Genomic DNA, 23457 nt, shown 5'->3' on the forward strand with positions numbered 1-23457 from the left:
TATGGTTCAATTGCTTTCTCTCTCTCTACAGTGCTACTTCCTCCAGTCCTTTACTGATTGCAAAGGCACCCTGCCAGAAATCTTCTGCACACAGATCTTTGTTCCAGAGTCTCTTATATGGTGAGTTCCTAATAGATTGTTTATCGAGCCACTGGAAATTCAAGTATTAATATAATATCCTAAATCTTCCTGAACCCCCATTAGGTTCTCACTGAATTAAGATTAATTTCAGCTAGAGGTCTTCTTTGTTCTTACTATGGAAAAATCAAGCTTACAAAAATTGGACAGGAAGAGTGACCTTCTTCTTCTAAATGCCTGAGTGACATTTACTGATGGGCTTAATATCACTGCTTCTGAGGACAACAAATCTCCATCCAGATCTTAGCCATTCTGCCCCAGGCTGTGGTCCAGCTCGTACTGCTCACTCTGATGTTTCCATCAATGTTGCTTCAGCTCCTGACACAATCCCAGTACCACTCAGGTTCAAGAAATGTCAGAGCACTTGGCCTACTAACAGCATAAGGCAACTATATACTTTATCTGAGAGGTGTCTGTCTGAGAGAATTGGTTTAACTCACTAGAGGCTATGAGGTTTAACTCACTAGTAGTCATGACATCACTTTTCTCTTACACTTTCTCAATGGAACTTACTTTTGGTTCTGCCATTGAGGGTGAGAGCTGTGTCTGCCCAACACACCAGTCATAGGATAGCCAAAGTAACCATTATTGCCTCCTGGAAGGGAGAGATCTATGGTATTGGACATAGGGCCTTCTGCTTACATTTCCTCTGATCAAGACGCAGATTTTCATAAAAATGGAATCCTAAGAACTGGACCTACATAAACTCAAATTTTGCAGAGCAACTATGAAAAGCATAGCAATGACTCTAGTTTGTTTTGTTTTGTTTTGTTTTGTTTTGTTTTGTTTTAGAGAGAGAATGTGTGCCTGTGTGAGTCAGGGGGAGAAAAGGGTGGGCAGAGGGAGAGAGAGAATCCCAAGCAGGGTCCGTGCCCAGTGTAGAGGCCCACATGAGGCTCGATCTTATGACCCTGAGATCATGACCTGAGCCAAAATCGATATGGATGTTTAACCTACTGATACACCCAGGCACCCCTACAGTATTTTACTATTCATAAAAACTCAGTACTATGTTTAGGTATAGTTTCTGATATAGAATATCAGTAATAAGAATCAACTATCCATCCAAGGTTTTACTTAGAAAAAATGAGAATATATGCATAGATAAATTGTTATAAAAAGACAAATACCTAAAAAATAGTCCTCCTTAGCCCAAACTCCAATAGATGAAGAATGGAGGGTTGCCATTATAGCATGTAACATAATATTCGATTCTAATTAAAAGATTAGTTCAATGAAATGCTCTTTTGATAGACATTTACATGCTTCATATGCTATATATTAAAAATAGTAGTACACAGTTGATTATAGTTTATTAAGCATAAAACGTAAGTATCTCATAAATAGTCATTAGGTAGATTATAAGATAACATGTAAAAGGTGGTACAGGAAATAAATACAAAAATGCATTATTATTCATTTATGACTTACCTTTTATTAAAACTGGAGCAAAAACCCTCACAGCAAGGCTCAGAGAGTTACCTGAAGAGCGACTCCAGTGTCTCCTATGGTCTGTGTTTTCTCTAACTGTCATGGCAGTCCCCATGTCTAACTTCATTCATTCAGGATGAAGCTTATCCTAAGATTTTCATTCTACCTTGAAATTGTGAGGCTGTGGCTCCTTTTCACAGATACAGACTGCCCTCCATTGAGATATGACTGTACATTGATTCTGTATGAAAATTTCTCAACAAAATATTTCTAAAACTCTAGATACAAATAATTTATTCCAATACTCATGTTTAGGTAGGACCATCAGATAGGATTAATAGATTTATCACATGTAATGGAAAGCGACTACTTATTATTTACCATTGATTATACCAATAAGTAGAGTATCTGCACTTACCTGAATAACATGCTTCAGTTTATCAATAATTTGATTTATCACAGGATCAGTTCCTCTGACTTTGACTTCGGGATTTCCAGACTGAGCTTTGATTCCACTGCCAACCACACGCTGAGTATAGCTAACAAAGAGAAAAGTGGAAGATACAAGACTTAGCAACCTGCCAGAATATTATCTGCCACAACCATTTGAACATACCTGAGCTCAGAATCTTACTCTTTTAAAAGTGTACAACATATACATATTTCTTTTCTTGGAACAGACACTGGCCCAGTTGCACCATTTTTTTTTTTTTTTTGGTAAAATGCATACCATGCAAATATAAACTGTTCTAATGTTTCTCTCTTAAAAGATGTAACCAAAAATTGTGGGTTTTTTTCTTTTAATATTTTATTTATTTATTTCATAGACAGAGATCACACGTAGGCAGAGAGGCCGGCAGAGAGAGAGAGGAGGGTGCAGGCTCCCTGCCGAGCAGAGAGCCCGATGTGATGCGGGGCTCGATCCTGGGATCATGACCTGAGCCGAAGGCAGAGGCTTTAACCCACTGAGCCACCCAGGTGCCCCAATTAATTGTGTTTTAATATTATTTATCAATATACTATACATCCTACTTCATTGCCAGATCTTGCTGAATTACGCATATGTCTGAATCCATATTATCTGGGTCAATTTATTGTATTTTATATAATATATAAATGGGTCCCAATGCTATTTTTTACATATTGGACTATAAAAGTCAAAACTATGAACATCATAAATAACTAAAACTGGCAAAATATTTTGTAAGCACAAAAAAAATAATCTTTCATCAACATTTATCTGAAAAAGGATCTAGTAAATCATGTTGTATGTAATAGGGGGTCTTCATAGGTGGTTAAAGTCATTGCAAATTACTGTCTTCCTAAAATGATAATTTAGATTCATCAGTCACAATCCTAGGAATAAAGGAGACGTTCAGTATGCTATAGGAATAGCTAGAAGGAATGATATCTGCCATGTGAGAGCTTAGGGATAACATGGGTAGTAAACACTGAGCATATGGAGAAGTCCATATGGATTAAGACACTTGGGGGGAAATTAAAGAAGTTATAGCTTGTGTTAGCCCTTGAAGTATTAAGGGAAGAATAGGTCTGAGATGGTAGAGTTAATGTAAACTCCAGAGCAAAGGATGATATCCCAGCAGGAGAAATGGCAAAGGCATACGAATAACACACGCAGGGAAGAATAGTTAGGTTTCTATTTACGAAGAGTACAAACAGGGAAAAGTAAGAGCTAGAAGGCCATGCCCTGAACATGCCATACTCTCCATTTAAGACTCTCCTCTGAGTAATCTGTTTAAATAGAAGTCATGATAAAGTGGCCTCAGAGACTTTTCAGCAAGCATTTTCACATTACGCTTAATGTAGTATTTCTTCCCTCTATTTGAGCAGAGTATCACAGCTATCCACATGAACCCTCTGGACTTTCCACAGCACCGGAAGCTCTTTGAAAAGGTGAAAGGAGGTTCCACTGTTGAGAATATGGCCATACAAAAGAAGTTTTAAGGAATATCCAATTCCTCCCCAAATTCTGCATGCCCAGTGATTAATTTTTACAAGTGGATCAAACAATTACCAACTACATCCTTCCAATCAAATGATGGAGCCTTTTTAAATCAATAATATCATTGCACGTGACAAAAATAATGATATTAATATATCTTTTTTATTTTTAAAACAACCTTGAACCCACTTCTTAAAGTAGAAATAGAGGGGTATAGAGTTAGGTATTCCAGTATGCATTAGGGATTTGGCAATATATACCAATAACAATGAATAGAAGAAAATCAATTATACAAATCTATTGATGTGTAATAATATTATTTACTTAGAAGGAATTAAGTAAACTATAAATATTAAACTTTTCTTAACTCTTCTGTAGCATTATTGTATTTTTCTTCCAAATATTTCAAGCAGATTGCACATGTGGCTCCTTTATTGTATTTGTTATTAATAATGATGAATAATATGAATACATAAGTGGACAAATGCATGTTTATGATTCAAGCATTGCTTTAAATACTTTCATTGGAGTTTGTCAGTTTATTCACATGATAATCATTTGTTGTGGGCATGAGAATGTGCCTATAGACCTCAAAGTACAAGAAATTTAATTGACTAAGTGTACCCGCTGCTTTGCTCGGAAATCTATTTCTGCACCTTCCCCCAACCAATCACTGTATTCAGCAGGGATACTAATGCAGAACCATCAATGGAAGACAGAGGGCTACTCTGACAGCCAAGTTTATCTCAAGATTCCCTGAAACCCTTGCTAACCTTTCCTTGGGCTGCACGTCATGCTTGAAGGCTTCCACTCAAATTTCTTACCCCTCCCCTTCACTCTGGGTCACAAGTGCTTCATGACTAACAACTTTACCAGCCTTACTCATTTCCACCCCATTTGCTTGGATAGGCATTTCCCTTAATAAAACCCTCTTGTGTTTAATTCCTTTCTGTCTTCTGCTTCTTGGAGAATCCAGACTAATACATCATACAATATTTATATTATAAGGATTCCCATTCTACAGTTTGGGGATCTAGGATCTGACTATGTTCAGTAACTTTCCCAATGCAACATTTTGTTAAGTGTGCAGCAAGGGTATGAATCCAGGGAACATGAGCTCCAAAATACAATCACTCAATAATTATTAATGAAAACTCCCGAAATCAACTAATACAAACCGGAAATACAATCAGTTTTGTGCAAAGCATTTTTCTTCTTTTTGTAATTTTTTTCCTGTAACTATAGTATTTTCAAATATTTTACTACTTATAATTAGAAAAGGATATACTATTTTCTTAAAAAATCACAATGAACAGTCATATACTGTCAGCTAAAGAGTGAAGTAATGCTTGATAGAGGGTTGAAATAATAGGTGGCAAATTTGCTATAAGATTCCCCCATTTCTCTAGAAACACAGATATAATATGAGCAATGAAAACTTAGTCTCATCTCTTAATTTTAAATACAGTAAAACTTTACACAATAAAGGTTTGAGCTCTCTGGGTCCACTTATACGTGGATTTTTTTTTCAATAAAGACAGTACTATAAATGTATTTTCTCTTCCTAATTATTTTCTTAACAATATTTTATTTTCTCTAGCCTACTTTATTGTAAGAATAGAGTATATAATACATATAGAAAGTATATGCCAATCGACTGTCATCGGTAAGGCTTCTGGTCAGCTGTAGGCTATTTGTAGTTTCAGGAGAGTCAAAAGTCATACACTGATTTTTCACGATGCCCCAACCCCCACATTCTTCATGGGTCAATTGTAAACTACTTTGGTTGGATCTTGGTTTATGTACAGACCATGAACTTTCTTTCAAGATGCAGGAATGTCATGTCACAGTAATCTGAAGAACTTCACATTTTTTATTCTTAACTGTCACAGTTGATAGCACAGATAAATTTTATCACAATTACAAATGATCAAGAATCTCATTCCAGACTACTGTATTATTCACTAGTTCAATATCACTATTCTTACATTATTACTTAAATAAGGAAAAATACTACAGCATGGCATTTAAGATACTTCAAGTGAAAAATAATCTTTAAAAACCAGTTTTTCTTTCCTGTTTTTTCTTTTTTAATAAGGTTAAGAAGAATCACAATGCAATAACAGTACATACATACCAGAATAGTTTAAAGGAAAAAGACAGATGATACCAAGGGTTGGCATGAACGTGGACCAGTTGGAGTCCTCTTTGTGGATGAGTGTGTAAACAAATGTAAGCCACTATTTGACATGTATACTAAAGCTAACAATCCCATGGTCCTGGGGATATACTCAGCAATGTTTACTGAAAGACAGGTATAAGAATGCTCAGAAAAGTATTACTCTAAATAGCCCCAACCAGGCACCTGGGTGGCTCAGTTGGTTAAACAACTGCCTTTGGCTCAGGTTGTGATCCTGGAGTCCTGGGATCAAGTCCTGCACTGGGCTCTCTGCTCAGCAGGGAGTCTGCTTCTCCCGCTGACCTCTCTCCTCTCATGCTTTCTCTCTCTTTAATAAATAAATAAATAAAATCTTTAAATAGCCCCAACCAATGTCCATAAGCATTAAGATGGGAAAATAAATGGTAGTATATTTATACAATAATATACTATATAGCAATGAGAATGAATGAATTATAACTATATATAATATCTTGTATTAAGATTAATGGTTAATGCTGAATGAAAGAAGTAAGGTATAGAACATACTCTATGACCCCATCTATGAAAGTCTGACAGTAAATCAATGTTCTAATTCACCATAAGTGCTACTCTAGGAGATACAGTCTAGAAGGTTGAAGTGGATTTCTGGGGTTCTAGTAATATATTCCTTGATTTGGGTCCTGGTTACACAAGAATGCTCATTTTGTATGGGGGAAAAAAAAAACTGAATTGTACAGTTAAGATTTGAATAGTTCATTGGTTGTCTGTATTTTCAACCCAAATCAAACACTTACATTAAAAACTCCTCATGCTCTTTGTCTTAAAATGTATACAACAGACAAATTTTCACTGAACCATGTATAAATAAAAGATCCACACAGGTATTTTTAACATGAGCTAAATGCTTTTGTCATCACTAAATGAGTAATTTAGGATCTTAGTTTGATATAAAAACTTACTCCCTGCTGTCTTTACTTTGCATGCAAAATATATGGTTTCTTAATCAAATAAAAATTTTCTAACAAAGACTTTTTGAGTTTTTTATTATGAAATTTTAATAAATCATTAATCACATTTTCCTTCTAAATGTACCAGTAATGGATAAAACATTTCAAGGATCCCTACAGAGGTTTCTTGACTTGAAAAATTGCTTGCATTTCAACTAGAAGAACGGAATAAAACACACACCAAAAAAAAAAAAAAAAAAAGGGCACATTTTTTTATTCGAGAAGTAATAGACCCACCATCTGGGCTTATTTCTTCTAAGCGGATCGGGTAATAGATGACAGCAGTTTAATAGGAATACTCACTCCCCAAGTACAACTTGCTTTTCATTAGTATGGAAAAAAGGCAAGCCCTGATATATTTACATTCTATAAAGATGTTTTAAAATGATGATTAACAAGATTCCAATTCTCTTTGTGTTCAACATATGAAATATTAAAAAGAAGTGCTAATAAATCCACACAGTATGTCATTAGGAAGTCATTTCTCCTGACTCTACCAACATTTCTTACTGGAAACTCATGTCACGCCCTACTAGTTGATATTAATTTCACTTTATTTAGAATGCAGTTGAATTTGTTTCAGTTTCACATCAAAAGTATGGTATTTTGACATGCACTTATACAATTTCAGGTGGAAAAAATATTTGGAATCTGACCCTGGAATTCATTACAAAACCCTTAGAGTTGTCTGTCTTAGAAGTCTTTGATAATGTCACTGAGACAGGATATAAAAACTTCAAAATTAAGACAAAATGAGGAAAATACCCAGACATCATCACCATCTCTGTTGGAGGTTAAAGAGTGAGAGTGGGGACCGTGTTGGTGGTAATAGTTATAGAGTACTAATGGACATTTCGTTTGTTTGTTTGCCTATTGCTTTTTTGTATGACTTGGCTAGGTGATTATATATTAAAATTCCTTGAGTTTCCAGAGTTTTGAGTCTCCTAAATCCTAGAAGGCAAAACACTGGAGTGTCTTTGGCTCTGGCAAATACGTTGCTATCTTGGGTAAAAAGGTCTGGGAAGAACGGTCTATGTATTGATCAATGAACTTCTTCTTCAACAACAAATTTTCCTTTCAAACCATTTCTGGGCCTCCCTTCTTAGTTCTGGCAGCAAACGTGGAAGTTAAGTACCACAGGTATTTTTGTGTGTCAATCTGCCCCAAATATTTGGATGGCACTAGATACCATGACCAAGTGTGGCTCTGTGTACATACAGCTTCTATATAGCATTTCTCTTCTACGGCGAAGATCTTAATCTTTGAAATCTCAGAATTGAAAGAAGTCATATGATTGATTTTATGTGCCAGACTTATGGGAATTACCTTTCATGGTAGGTAAGAGGCTTACAGGGGATTTAGAGAATGGGGACATCTGTAGAATCAATTCAAAATGATTAAACCTTTTGTGATTGCACTAACTACTTCCGTTGTGGAGCCACAGACTATTTTTAAGTTAATCTCCACTATCTACTTGGCTTTATAGATAAATAGGGTCAAAATTTGAGATCTAGGTTTCTGAACTTAAATAATAAAGTCAAAATAAATAGAATTAGTGGAGACCTTATTACAGTGTTTATTATTATTTATAGACAATTAATTTCCTGCTGCAGATATTGTATTTGTGATAACTTGTAGATAACACTCATTAACATTATTTTAATAAGGAAATGCCATGCTTTATTTAGTAGCCAACAGAGAATGTTTAGATCCCTACAACAAATAAAATATGAACATGTTTAGAAAGATTTAGAAAATAAGAACTCATTAATTAAAGAATGGTATTAGGGGCGCCTCGGTGGCGCAGTGGGTTAAAGCCTCTGTCTTCGGCTCAGGTCATGATCCCAGGGTCCTGGGATCGAGTCCCGCATCAGGCTCTCTGCTCAGCGGGGAGTTTGCTTCCCCCCCTCTCTCTCTGCCTGTCTCTCTGCCTACTTGTGATCTCTGTCTGTCAAATAAATAAATCAAATCTTTAAAAAAATAAAAATAATTCTAGGACTACCAACATACCATCCAAACGAAAGTGCTAGGTAGTTCTTACCAACAGGTAACATAATAAAATCAGAGAGAAAGAACCTCTGAATTTCAGAGTGTACTGGTTTCGCAGGGCCACCATGTTCAATCCACTACACAGAGTAATGTAAAGAAACTGGAAGCTACCTGTGTGATGACAGATTTCCCCTCGAATGTCAATTAATCAATAGACTTTCCATATAAACCCCTATCCCTCAAGTCATAATCTATTCTCCTCTAGGGAAATTTTATTTACTATAAAATAATACTTATATTTCAGAAGCACAGCTCTTAAATTATAGTTTGGGTTTTCTCCTTGTAACTCAGTCTCCCTTAAGGAAAATATTTTAATCAGCTTTGGAAATTTTCAGTCCATAGTATCTAGCACTTCCTGTGTTTTAAATGACTTTTATCTTACTAGCAAAAGTAAACAATGCTATTGATAATTTCCTGTGTTCTAAATTCACATAAACAGGAAATATACCTTAAAATATGATTTTTTCTCCTCTGAAGCAGTGGTCCAACCACGTGCTCTGAATGTTAAAGTTCCCTGAAAGCTAGGAAGGGCTAGTTTATTATGAAGGTGTTGAGGGCTGATGCTTTGGGGACTCATACGGGCGCACAGAATAAATTTTAATCACACTTAATGCTAATGTGGTAGCAAGACTGTGACAATATTCAAATACGACTAATTTCATTAAATTAGCTATACTCATGAAACTAAACGTAGTTGTTTGAATCTATATAAATGCCTCAAAAGAATTATGTAAGCTCTTCTCTTTTCTCTTTATCTTTCGTTGATGCTTAAGAATGAAAAGATTTTAACTGAGATCTTTTTTGTTTGTTTGTTTGTTTGTTTTACGTAACAACCAGCTCTCTTGTTTTATCACCATAAGACTGTAAGGGTCCTTAGCAGGTTACTGAATCTAGTACTCCGCTTTCAACAAGAAATACACCTTTGCCAGGAACATAGTACTTGGCATTCATCTCTTGGCCTGTAGCCTAATAGATCTGTTGTCTGTCTTTAGTGACACTAGCATAAATTTAAAGCTGGAAAGGACCTTAGAGGTCATCTAGTCCAACTGAGCCATGTTTTAAAACAAATGAAGTGGTATGTTTATTTCATCATTTTACACCTATGTACTGTATATTTCCAGAAAAGACTTTGAGGCAGCTTAAAATAAGAAAAGGCATAGACACTATAAAGCAAGGGCACAACGACAGAATAATGAAAGGAGACAGATGACAATGATAAAAGGAGACCTAGGAAAGAGACACTGCACTTCAGCCTAAAACCCAACCCTAAGCCTCTTCATGGTGAAGGCCAAAAGGAAACTCACAATTCAAATAGCTCTCAATTAGCTAATGAAGGTCTATCTGCAAATGTCAGCAGCTGGGTCTCTCTAAACTCTCAGGCACAGCCCAAGAGTCTTTAGGTAATAGACAATGAGCAGTACAACCACAATTACCTTCAATAGCAATTTCAAAGGTTTCAAAGGTGTTAAGCACACATGATTCTTTTTTATGTGAATCTCTGTTAAGAGTTGCCTTTGTGATGTTAAATGTTAGTTCTGAGTAGGCATTTCTACTGGGACTTGGTTATCGAACTTGGTGAAAAATGTGGCCTTGGAGAACCTAGAAGAGCAGATGGTTAATATTTCCCTGAATTTATTTTTGTTTTTAATTGATATTTTATTTCACCACTCACAAAGAATATATTCTCTGGATAATGTAATGAAGCACCGCAGACAAAAGAATCTCAAGGTCAGAGTGACTTGAGAAAAATCACAAAGCAGAGGTCTGGTTGGAAGGACTGCACTGCCTCCACTCTCCTCCACAGCATGAAGGAACAGGACGGGCAATTTTACTAACAAACGAACACCAGCGAGAGGGGAGAGGCAGGTGTAATGGTGAGACACATTTTAATTGATGGACAGTTAAATGTTTTTTAATAGATTATTTCATCCTACGTTTAATGAGATCGTTTTCTTTTTTCTTCCCCCACTTTTGAAAAAATGTGTTTTGTCATTTTATAAAAGAAATTACTTAGTAGATTTAATTTCCAAAGTTTAAAGCAGACCCACCATCAAAGCTCTAGAAATTGGATAGTCTTGATATGTGGTCTATGTGTTTTGGGATCGGCGATGGGAGCCTGTCACGGCAGTCAAAACTGCACTTTGTAACTCTTATTACGAACACTTGTCTGTCTGCTCTTATCTTAGGCATGATCAAACAAATCACATAGGAATTAGGAAAAGCCAGGCATAGTAACAAGAACTGAAAGGATAAAAATGTTTAAAGGCACTTCATTTATTTTTATTTGTAATCGCAAAAAACTGGAGTTCTGGGCCCCTGGAAGGGATACGAAGTTTTAAAGATTTGTAAATAGCCATTCTTCACAAAAATAATCCTGCGGTAATTAGTTAGTATTTAGAAAGCAATTAGAATTTGAGCATAACGCATCAGTTTTAATACCCAGTTTCCAACTCGTCTCCAATTCCAAGTTGAAGTTCTGTCCAGCAATTCCATTTTGTGGTCTGATGAATCTCAAAATTTAAATTGATAGGTTGCAAATCATAGTTATTACAAAGAGCAAGGTGGAGAGGAAAGTGGGGAAATAACTGAGCTTTTTACCCATACCTCATCGCAACTAGACCATAACCAAACTCCTGCTATCACACAGTCCCGAGAAAATGATCCGCTTGCTTAACAGAATTTAATGTGTCCACTTGCATACAGGGGGGAATTTCTCCAGCTTTTTCTTGGCATACTCGGTTGTGCTGTGCAGAAAACAGCTGGACTTAGTTCCGTAGACAGAACCACATGTACGCAGGGATGTTTAGATTCCTAACAATTGTGTATACCCCAGAAACATATTTGGCTGACTCGGTATATGCAAAATACACACCCACGGAATGTAGACCATTTCTGATAGCCTCCAGAGTCCAAATTGCATGGGTATTTCTGGCCCAGATGGCTGAGAGATTCCACACCTTTGGACAAATGTGGCCACTCTCTCCCTCACTCTCTATACTTCCCCTCTTATCCTTTTCCACCTAAATTATTTCTGCCACACCACAGGATTTACACACTCCATCCTCCTTGCCTAGAAAGTTCTATCCTTTTAGACCTTTCCCTCAGTCAGGTACACTAAACATTAAAAATATTTTTGCAGAAATGATTGCATTAAGGATTTTGAGATTACCCTGGATTATCTGGGTGGGGCCCATATGCAATCACCTGCCTCTCTAAGTGGCAGCCAGAGGGAGATTTTGTTTTCATAGAAGGAAAAGAAAATTAACAACGGGATCGCAAGTCAGGGATCAGACTGATGCTGCTGCGAGTCTAGAAACGCCAGAAGATGGAAGAGGCCAGGGAAGGATTCTCCCTAAAGCCGTTAGAGGGAGCTTGGCCAGACAATTCAAATTTTGGCCCAGTGATAGGAATTCCAGACTTCTGACCTCCAGAACTATTAGGGAATATGTTTTTGTGGTTTTAAGTCTCTCAGTGCTAATCTGTTACAGCAGCCACAGGACACTAATACAACCAACCAAGCAGGGTATCCCTCTTTCATTATTTGCTCTCCCTTCAACTATTGCTTGCTAACACCTAGTTTTCTGGGATGCATGTATCATTACTGTAATTAAGTGATCGATTCACAATGAGGTGTTTCAAGTCTGTAACTCCCTCCTCAACTGTAAATTCTTGACTTCAAGGAGCCTGTCTGTCTTAACCATCCTCTAGTCCCTGGGCTTGGTAACATGTTTGGAATATGAGAACTCAATACATATTTGTTACCTGAGTGAATGTAGAATAGATACAAAAGTAAACTAAAAAATCAATTTCAGGCAAGAGTTTCTCTTTTCCAGAATTGGTCCTCATACAAGTTATGAGTCATGTCTGTACATTCCTGAATTTGGTAACAAATGCCATGAATGTGTAAGTTCATTTTAAGGCTGATTTTTTCCAGTTTCTGGGAGTCTGTCACAGAACCCCATCCAAGTTCCCATTAGTGGAGAGAAAAGAAAGAAATTAAGAAAACAAAACAAACGATGTAAGCAACACCAAATGCTAAAACTCAATATGTAGACTATAAGAACAATTAAATAAGTTAAATCATCCTATCCATATTTTATTTCATGAGACAGAAGAACTTCCTCCTTATAAAAATTATGTAAGATGGCATTTGGCTCCCCACAGCCTGTTTCCTGAGTCACTCTTGAAGCATCCCGGGGAACGCTACTGTCCCAGTCTTGCTTCTCGAGGGACCAGAAGAGACTGGCCACTCACACACAACTCATAATGTATGAGGACCCCTTAGGACACTACAGCTACAATAAAAGGACAAGATGCATCAGAGGCCTGCGGGCCTAGGAGTGGGGTTCCCTCAAGAAAAGCCTTGTCGGGGGTAGGGAGGCAGCAGTGCAGCATGGGTGCTAGAAGCCGTTTATAACCTCAGTGACCAGAGTTCAATCACACAGGTTTCCCAGCATCCTTCTCTCCCTCTGCTGCTTCCCACCACCACCAACCCAACCATGAACTCAGCCTCTTTTTCTTTACCCTTCCCTTACACAAGTTTCAATTTGCTATTTATTAGTAACAGTGGGATTTGAATGAAGTTGAGGGAACAATGGAGAGAGATGACAATGCAAAACGGGGAACTACCAATAAACAAGTGACCTGCACTGTATCAATAGGCTATTTCAACTTAATGTTCAAATAAAATACAGCTCTCCTTAAGAATCCCTGCCCAGAAAGCAGCAACACATATAATCTATTAGTAGTACTCATTCTCGCCGCACACCTGTCCCCCACTATATGTGTCTGCTGAGCATGACAACATGTCTGGTACCTTGAAGCAGTTCAGATGAAAGAGGTGTTCACCTTAGCCTAGTTACATTATTCCAATAAACAAGTGCTGGCCACTGAGAGGGGTTGTGTCTATCAATCCACTCTGAGGTTAGATCGAAAAGGAGCTCAGCCCTCATCTTGAAGGTAAACAAATGAAAAAAGTGGTTATTACTTTTTGATATCAGACCCTGATTTTGGAAAAAGATCACTGTCTTCTAAATAAAGTGAGTCGGGTAAATAAAACAGAAAACACACACACGTATGCACACAAATAAAAATCACACTGTAAAAATGGAAAGGGAACATCATGTTTCTGTCATGAAGACTCAGGAGGAAAGAATATCTCTTAAAAAGATTTGACTATGGAACCAGAAGAAATATTTAGTAAACTGCTTTCGAGTACTTACACTATGAAGGATATGTAGAAAGGCAAGTCATTTACAAAACGGAATGTAGAAGTTATAATGATAAATTGGGAGATGCCTGAGATTAGGAGGTTTATAGCAAAAATAAGTGCAGTAGCAGAATTTCCAACCACAAAGGAATCCATGGACAAGCAAACTGAAACACGGAAAAGTTCAAGTGGTAATTGAATCAGAGCCCAGGGGGAAAAAGACAGAGATAAAACAATGACAGAAAAGATGGTAGATGGGAATGCCAGAGACTGGCGTTTCAGCACAAAAATTATTTGTGTGCCTGAGAAAGAAACAAGATCCACTCGATGTAAAACAATCATCAAAACTATAACTGAACTATGAAGACTAAAAAAGACTAATTAGATTGTAGGGACAGTGGTGGGAAAACAGTGAGGGGTTATCCATATTTAGACAGAAACTAGTCAAACTCCAGAAATTTTTTAAAAATGTCCAACTTATATATAGGTAGTAAAACAACAGCAGCAACAGCAACAACAACCCACAGTCCTTTAAAAATAAATTATGCCAGGCTTGCTTTAGACCTTTTTTTTTTTTTTTGCCACATTAACATACCAGAAGACATGGAGCTTTGAAGAGAATGAGAATATGACCAAGAATATTATACCCACCAGGTTGTCTTTCTCAAGGTTGAATGAGAAGCATTCTGTATATAAAAACGGATTTGGTTTTCCAATAATAATTTACTCAAGGACATATGGGTAAATATTGGGGAAAATGATAAAAGCAAAAGCTTCAAAAATTAAGAATTTGTAAATCCAAAATTCTGAAACAATTGATTCAAGCATAAAGTTAATTTTATATATTTTAAAATTGCTTGCCACAATAATATTCTTAACGTATAACTGAGAGAAAATAATATAATGAATTAATATAATTATAATACACATTCCAAGTTACACTACTAGATATTGAGAATTTTTAGGGGCAAAGAGAAGGAAAAGCATTGTACATCCCTTATCTAATACTGTGAGCTCAAGAGATAGCACCAGAAATTCTTTAGGCTCTATTCAAGGAATCCAGATTTAGACCACAGGTGACGTCTTCTGACATGATCATTCTAGTCTAGTCCAGAGCGGTTCCCTCATCTGATTATCACAAAAACCTCCTAACTGCTCTCCCAGCTTCTGCCATTGATCCCCTTTAGATATTCTTAGCATAAAACAGAGGGATGTTATTAAACATAACCCAAATCATGCTACTTCTTTGCTTAAAACCTTTCTATGGATGCCATATGCGTTAGAGGAAAAGCCAAAGTCTTTACAATGGTCTACAAGGCTGTTTCTCTATCTTCTCCCTCTTCTCCTTCATGTTTCTGGCATCATCTACTGATACTCTCTCCTTCCCTCATTATGCTTCAGCCACTCTGGTTTCAATGATGGTGTTCTCAGAATGAGTCCACATGCTTCTGATTCAGGGTTTTGGTACCAATTATGTTCTCTCTGGAATGTTCTTTCTCAGCAGAGCATGGCCCTCCTCGTCTCTTTCAAGTCTCTCCTCAAATGCCTTGCCTCTGACATATAATTGCCATGTCTGGCAGTTTTAAATGTGGCCTCAAAATAGGTTGACATCAAATGACGGGTCAGTGTCCTCTTCCTTTGAACCTGAGCATGCTTGTGACTGCTACAACCAATAGACTCTGGCAAGTAATTTTGTGTGACTTATACTGCTAAACGAAAAACCCACAGAGCTTCCCCCTGGTCCCCTCAGAATGACCAATCCATGGGAACCCAGCTCCCATAAAAGAAGTTCAACTACCCTGATACCACGGTGATGGCACAGTCATGTGTGTCCCTCCAGAAAGAGTACGTCCCAGCTGAGCCCATCCTGCTAGCCACCTCGCTGATTTACAAGACATAGGGAAAAGCCCCCTAAACCCTCCAGACTGGGTTATTTGCCAGTTGAGTAGCACTGAGTCACTCTCATCACATAGAAGAAGAAATGCTCAGATGAATCCTGCCAGAATATTCCTGACCTGTAGTATCCACGAGATATAATAAAATGATTGTTGTTTTAAGTTATTAAATTGTGGGGTAGTTTCTTAGTTGCAACAGTAACTATAACAGTAGTTATACCTACTCTTTCCTACTTCTACTGCAATCAATCTCTTTTCTTGATTTGTTTTCTGTAGTAACATTTTAAAATAGACCAAGTAATTAGCTTGTTTATTTTGTGATGACCTCTATTACAGAGAGATTTTTGTATGTTTTATTCACTGATACATAAAAGCCATAATGGCTATAAATAGCTATTAATATGTATTGAATGCTGAATGACTAATATTAAATGGTGATAAAGGTTACATATTTAAGTTTTTAATGTTAAAAAATATAAGGTAAAAAACATATTCCAAGAAGGAGGAAAAAAACACACAATGCTGTTTACAAAGCATAAACAAGTTCACAGAAGTAAATAAAAAAAAACAGGTATGGCAAACAGACAAATTATACCACTTTCTATTGAAAACAGGCTGTCCAACTGAATTTATAAAAATAAATAAATGAATAAAACTCTATTTTATTTCTGAGAAATGTAAAAATTGTTCCTGGAAGTTTAACAATATAAAATGCCTAGATTAATATATAGATTAATCTGGAAAATAAAAATAAAACATTTTGAGTAGCAATAATGATTTCAGACAAAGTAGAATTTAAGGTGAAATATTTTACATGGAAAATAATAAAAGTGCTTAATGGCATAAGGCAAAATAGTCAATGAATATGTAGCAACAATAATCTTTAATCAGTAAGTTGCATATCAAACATTTATAAAGCAAAATGTATTCATCATACATGAATACGTAATTAAAGTTATAATTAGAAGAGATTTAATTATAGTAGAATTAGTATGGTTCTCAGTTATGACTGATTAAATAGATAAAAGTTTAAAGGATATAATTTTAGTATTATAATATATATTTTTAACACATATCTATATATAAACTTGTATACCACAAAAAATATTTTTCTTTCAAGTCTCTTTTGAAAATTAAAATGAGATCATATTTAAGATTACAAAGAAAGTTGCAATATATTTTTAAAAGTACAAATTACATGGTTTTCATTACCTACCTAAAAATCAAAAAAACTTAAAGTTAAGGGAAAGTTGTAACAAGACAACCACCACCACTGCTTTCATATAATATTTAAAAATAAGTATGTTGAGATTAGTCCTTTGTTGAAAGAAAGAAACCCAGCCAATTACTAGAGAGATAATCTCATATTTCATTCCAAATGCATAGCTATAAATATTCTCATTTGTATTAAAATTTTTTAAATAAGTATTTAACTCAAAAATATAAAATAGTAAAATAAAACATATATAAGTCAATTATAAGGAACACTAAATTAAATGTTAAATAAAAGGCAATGAATTATACAGAACTGATAAAGATATATGAGTTCATTATTTACCAAGTAAGTCATAATACAAAAAAAGTGACAAAATGGACAAAAATATACAAAATTATAATAAAAATTGAAATTTGAAGTAGAAAAACAAATATAGGAAATGCAGAAATTGTTTTAAACACAGTTATATGTTTCATTTAGATGATCGTGAACTGGGTATATAAATCTTACATTAACTTAAAAATGGTAAATCTGGTAAATATATAAATGTTTTTGCAAGAAACTCAAAATATTATTCAAAATGAAATCTCTATTAAAGGCTCAATAACAAGACAGTTTTATTAGTATCTTTTTTAAAAACCTGAGTCCAAGCTATAAGATATATATAAAAGCATAGAAAAATAAGTGGCTTCTTTTCTAGTAATTTTACAAAGCAAATATAACTCTGATAACAAGTCTTGAAAAATAAAAAGAATGAAATATTTAAACACTATCTCCCATAGTTAAAATATGAACATAGTTAAAATATTATTAACTAAAACAATCACAAAGTGAATTATATACTTACTACAAAATCATCCACTGTAATAATCTGGGATTCAAATTCAGACATACAAAGTTGGCTTAATACTAAGAAATGCATATTCATGCAATGCAACTTAATAAACCTCTTTATTTACTTTATACTGTGCATTTACTTAATAAGTATAATGCACATGACTAATAACATTTAACTAAGTATTAAAGGATATTTCCTTACCGTGATTGAAATAACTATCTTAAACTAACAGGTAATTTTATCATTATTTAGTTCTAACCAAAGCCATAAGATGAAGAAACAAGTAAATATGTATATTACAAAGGAGAGAATTAATGATCACTAATAGTTTTAATAACTAATCATCTAATCATGATAAGTTCTATGTGATCACATATACCATATGAAAAACACAAAGGAAGTTTGTGTAAATCAACACAAAAGATAAACTTCTACCTTTATATGAGACAATACAATGGTATAGAAAAGTTTTAGACTTCCTCACAAAGATTGAATCTAAGTCCCATGTTGGTCTCATATAGAGGACCAAATTTTGCCACCCTAAAATATGCCTCTTTGGCATATTAGTAATTTTAAACTGGTTCTTCTTAAAAAAAAAATTATTTTTTTATTTAAAAGAAAAAGAGAGTGCACAAGAAGGGGTAGGGCCAGAAGGAGAAGCAGATTCCCCACTGAGCAGGGAGCCCAATTCAGGACTCGATCCTGGGATTCCAGGATCATGACCTGATCAGTAAAAGCATATTAAAATCTTCTGCCCTGGCATCTCAGACCTATAAAGTATTTAGTCATGCAAGTGAATAAAACCTCTGTGAAGATGATTAATGCACCCATCAACCTAGTTCGTTTCCAATTTGCCTTTTCAAATGTTTTCAAACTCCTTTCAGGAGTATAGACATGTCTTAAGTTAGTTAGATATTTGGCAGCACTTTATGCAAAAAGGCTTCAAAAAAACAAAAACAAAAACAAAAAAAAACAAAGCCATAAGAAACAGTCACCAAATGCCTTTTTAAAAAAATCCTTCACATAGTACTTGGTATAGGTCTTCAGAATTTTCAACAATTTACATCTACTGAGAAACTAAATTTACTCAAATGCAAGACTTAGTATTTACAAAGACATACATTTATTTCTCTTAATTTCTGTATTTATCATATACATACTGCCTTTCAACTGTGTGATTCTAAACTTATGTGAGCTCAAGAATGAAAAAAAAATGGCCATAGGACCATCACAGGCCAATTCTCTATTCCTCCTCCATGCTGGAAGAGTGGAAGGTCGCCTGGGCAAAGGACACAACATTTTAAGGCAAGACATTAATAGCTTTAAAGATGCCTGTGGCCTGCAACTTCTTTTGGCTTCCCCAACAGAAGACTTCACCTACATGTCACACAGCTATGGTGTATCACGTACACTCTTGATGTACAGTCATATACTTTCTTTTATTCCACAGAGGTTATACTAGTAAAGAGGCCCTTAGCTGAAATAAAATAGAAGCAGCAGCTCACATTGCCTCCTACTGTTAAAAGGAAAATTTCATGAGGTCAAAATGGTCCACAAATTGCAGTCAATTAACCAACTGAGCCACCCAGGCACCCTTAACCTTGTTATTCTTAAGAAACGATAAACACAAGAGAAAAATTAAAAACCAAGTAGAAGTTACCCTTTTGTTTTTGTTTTTGTTCGTTTTTTTAAAGATACAATTTTTTCAAAAAAATTATTTGACAGAGAGAAAGATCACATGTAGGCAGAGAGGCAGGCAGAGAGAAAAAGAGGGGGGAAACAGGCTCCCCACTGAGCAGAGAGCCCGAATACGAATGCAGGCTTGATCCCAGGACCCTGAGATCACTACCTGAGCTGAAGGCAGAGGCTTAACCCACTGAGCCACACAGGCGCCCCAGAAGTCACCCTTTTGATAGAGACATTTACATGTATAAGGGAAATCTTCATTTGTATGGGTATCTCCTTTGTATCAAGAAGAGGCAGATGACACAATGTATAAAACTCTTAGCAATGAAGAAACCATGGACTTAAATATGGGTAACAAGTACTTTTCTCAGGAACCTCCCACCTGATTCTTCACCCCCAACATCTTTTATGTTTAGCTGAAGATGATATTTAAAGTGATGGCTTCTGCCATTTTGGGAAGTTACTCTGTTTTTCCAGGTCTCTCCCATGTATAAAGAAGGTATACATATTATTAAACTTCCATTTGATTTTCTTCTATTAATATGTCTCACCTCAATTTAATTCTCAGACCAGACAAAAGAACCTTAAAGGTTAGAGAAACATTTTTCCTCCCAACACTCACAATGTAGATTTGGTCACTCCTTAATGATGTAGTAAAGATGTTAGGGTTTGAAGATGACAGTCAAAAAAGAATTCTTGAGACGTCTTTGGTGCAAAATGGTGGTTTTATTAAATTGCAGAGATAGGACCCTAGATAGAGCTGCGCTGGGGTAATGAAGAGTGGCCCATTATGAACTTTCAAGTTGGGAGGGGGTTAGGGATAGCATGTAAGTCTCCCAGGTATTTTGGAAACAAGGTTTCTAGGATCCTAAGGGGGTTAGCTGCTGTTAGGAAAAGGTCAATTATTACTGTTCAGTAAAAACTCAGTCATCAGACTCTTCAGATGTATAGTAGTGGGTCACATGCTTGGAGAATGACTGCCAACATGTATCTCGGAATTTTTATGTGTCATCAAGGGAATTTTATATGTTAAAGTAGACTTACAGAATTCCGGGGGGTCAGGCTAAGATAGCCTTTTGCCCTTAGCCAAGTGTCAACATCGAGGCTGCTGAGCTCCTCCTGGAATGTCACTCTGCCTGTTTCAAGGACTTGCCAATGAATAGGCTGCAAGTAGTAACGAAACTTAATAATTCTTCCTTTGTTTTTGTTTCTTGGATCAATTAACTTCCTGAGCCTCAATTACCTTACGTTTAAAATATCAGTGCTGTGTTCTAATTTTCAGGGTGGCTGTGAGTACTAAGTGTGCATCAAAATAGGTGACTGATATCAGCCTCTGTGACCTTCTCAAGTGTCTTCAAGGAGAAACCAGAAACAAGAAGAACTAGAAACCGACTTAAGCAGGAGCATGCAGGTGTTATTTATGAACAATCAGATATGATGAAAACATAATGGGTGAAGATGACCTAAGGGTCTTCAATGTGTTATGTGGAAATCATTAAACCTTAATTCTTAAAACCAATCACATTACACCTGATGACATACAATTATACCTCAGAGAACTGCTCACCCCTTCCACTGTTTGCATATAATCTATAAACTAACAAGCTCCACGACAGTCCTTTCAGAGCAATCTGAAATACTGTCTCCTATGCTATCCATCCTCAGTAAAACAAGGAAAAAAGCACTTACTAACCTACTTTGAGGTTAGCTTTTTTTTTTCAGTTGACCTAAGTGAAATCATCCTTGTATATTGCCAGTAACAATGCATTTAACAAATATTAGTTACTATTGTTTTAATCTAAAGGAGGAATACTAAAGTATTCATTTTTCTATACTTCATTTTTCTTCAATCATAGCTATAAAGGAGAAATACATAACTGAAGTAAAAAAAAAAACTATTGAGAATAATATACGTTTGAAATAAAATTCATTACTCCCTACAAGCACACTATCTGCAGAGAGCTCATATGATTATATAAATTGCTTTAAAATAATCCAAAAGCCCAAGTAATTCACTAGTTTAGTTCATTGTATCATGTCAATATCAATTGCCTGGTTTTGATGGTGCACGGCAGTTAGAGAAAATATCATTGGGCGAAGCTGAGTAATGGATATGTGGGGTCTCTCTACATTTTGTTTGCAACTTCTTGTGAGTCTGTAACGATTTCAAAATAAGAAGCTAAAGAAATCATGCAAACTGAACACGATTCAAGTTAAGAGTTAATTTAGAAGACAAATTAAAGAAGGGACTGTTTTAGAAATAGTGAATGTAATCCTTCAAAATGTAAGAATGGAAAACAAACAGAAATCCCATCTGATGGAAAATAAATACACATGACAAATGAAATACAAAACTACTGGGAAAAAAAAACATATTAAATTAAGCAATAGCTACCCCTGCAATTCCAAATCCACTGCACCTTTAGTTTTCCAAAATCTCAGCTCTTTTTAAAAATAAGGTACCCTCTTTTATAATCCTGTGGAACAGTACTGTGAAGTATTAACATTATAAAAACCTTATTGTGTGCTAAAGCATCTACAAAAACAAAGGTTACTATTCTTGGAAAATGCAAACCAAGGGAAGATATGATATTGCCAAGGCTAATTAGAATCAAATACAGAGGAATGATTCTGAAAAGAGACTGAATATTTCCACTTTATGCAGACAAAAGGGCATCCAATAAAGGACACATACAATCTATTCCTCTGGAGACTAAACCTTGGAGACACAAGTCTGACATTTTCTATTTCCTTTAGAACAACACTGCAAATCTCTCGGAACCCACAGCAATACCCTTGGAGATTTGAGATTACCTGATAATTTCAGAACTGATGTTTGACATAACACTGACATGTTGAATATTTTCCTTTAGCCACAGGAGATCTCCAGCTCCAGAAATCATAAGTCAAAGAGCATACACTCAATTCGTTCTTTGTTATTGAGTGGTTTGTTTTCGCTAGATAATTTATGGAAAATTAGCACAAAATGACAGCTACGATATGGTATAGGAATACCAAGCAGATGAGAAAGTTGAATATTATTACCAACACAAGATAAGAAGAGCAGTCAGCAAATAAAGGTCAAATGAAAGAATCAACCTAAGTTTCTCATAATGTCAACTCTGAAATGCAGTTTCAGCAAAAGTCTGGGCAAAGAGAGTTTGGTTGCCTTTTTTCTTGCCTAAACTATACTTTGAAATTTTCCTTCGCTGAAGAAGATGTACACCATTATCAAAATCCTAACAAATACCCATTTCTTTTGATTCAGTAATTTAAATTTTACTATGGCAAGCAAAATAATAGAAGAGTAGTCAAAATAATGAGGGCAAAGAAATTGATCATAGTATTATTTTAGCAGGAAAAATGAAAAACAATAGAAATATACATTAGTAAACTACGGCACTTTCATTCTAGGGAATTATATCATATAGGGAAATGCTGGCTATACTCTGTTAGGGGACAAAAGCAACGTTAACACTGTTTATATAATATCATTTCTACTCTATGAAAATTATGGATATTTTTAGAAAATTAATAATAACATATTTTCAAGCATATGGTGGCCATAAATTTATTCTCCATACCAGGCGATTACTGAGAGTAAAAGGGAGTAATAATAAAATAGCCCAAATTGGGAATCTCCCAGAGACACAAAACATGTATGTATTACCCTACCACGTTCCAGGCAGACAGGCCCTCAAGTAGTCTGTATACTTAAAATAATTTAATCCCCAGCATCACGCTGGAATATGGACAACATCGGTATACACATTTTATAGATGAAGAAACTGAGATAGATAGCCAATAACTTCCCCAGTTTGGTGAGTTTGAATTCAAGGTGAGACTGTCTGGCTAGAGTTCATG

General features: G+C 35.6%; 1 protein-coding gene across 1 annotated transcript in view; it reads right to left on the minus strand.

Annotated features, from left to right (window-relative positions):
* The window catches only part of GPC5 (glypican 5), a 680232-nt gene that overhangs the window by 218369 nt on the left and 438406 nt on the right, over positions 1 to 23457 (minus strand). Inside the window, exon 6 of the mRNA XM_080798656.1 lies at positions 1988 to 2108. Coding sequence (XP_080654782.1) covers positions 1988 to 2108 — 121 coding nt within the window. The remainder of the gene's footprint in view (positions 1 to 1987; positions 2109 to 23457) is intronic.

The sequence above is a fragment of the Martes martes genome (assembly GCF_963455335.1).
Source record: "Martes martes genome assembly, chromosome: 3".
Classification (NCBI taxonomy): Eukaryota; Metazoa; Chordata; class Mammalia; order Carnivora; family Mustelidae; genus Martes; species Martes martes.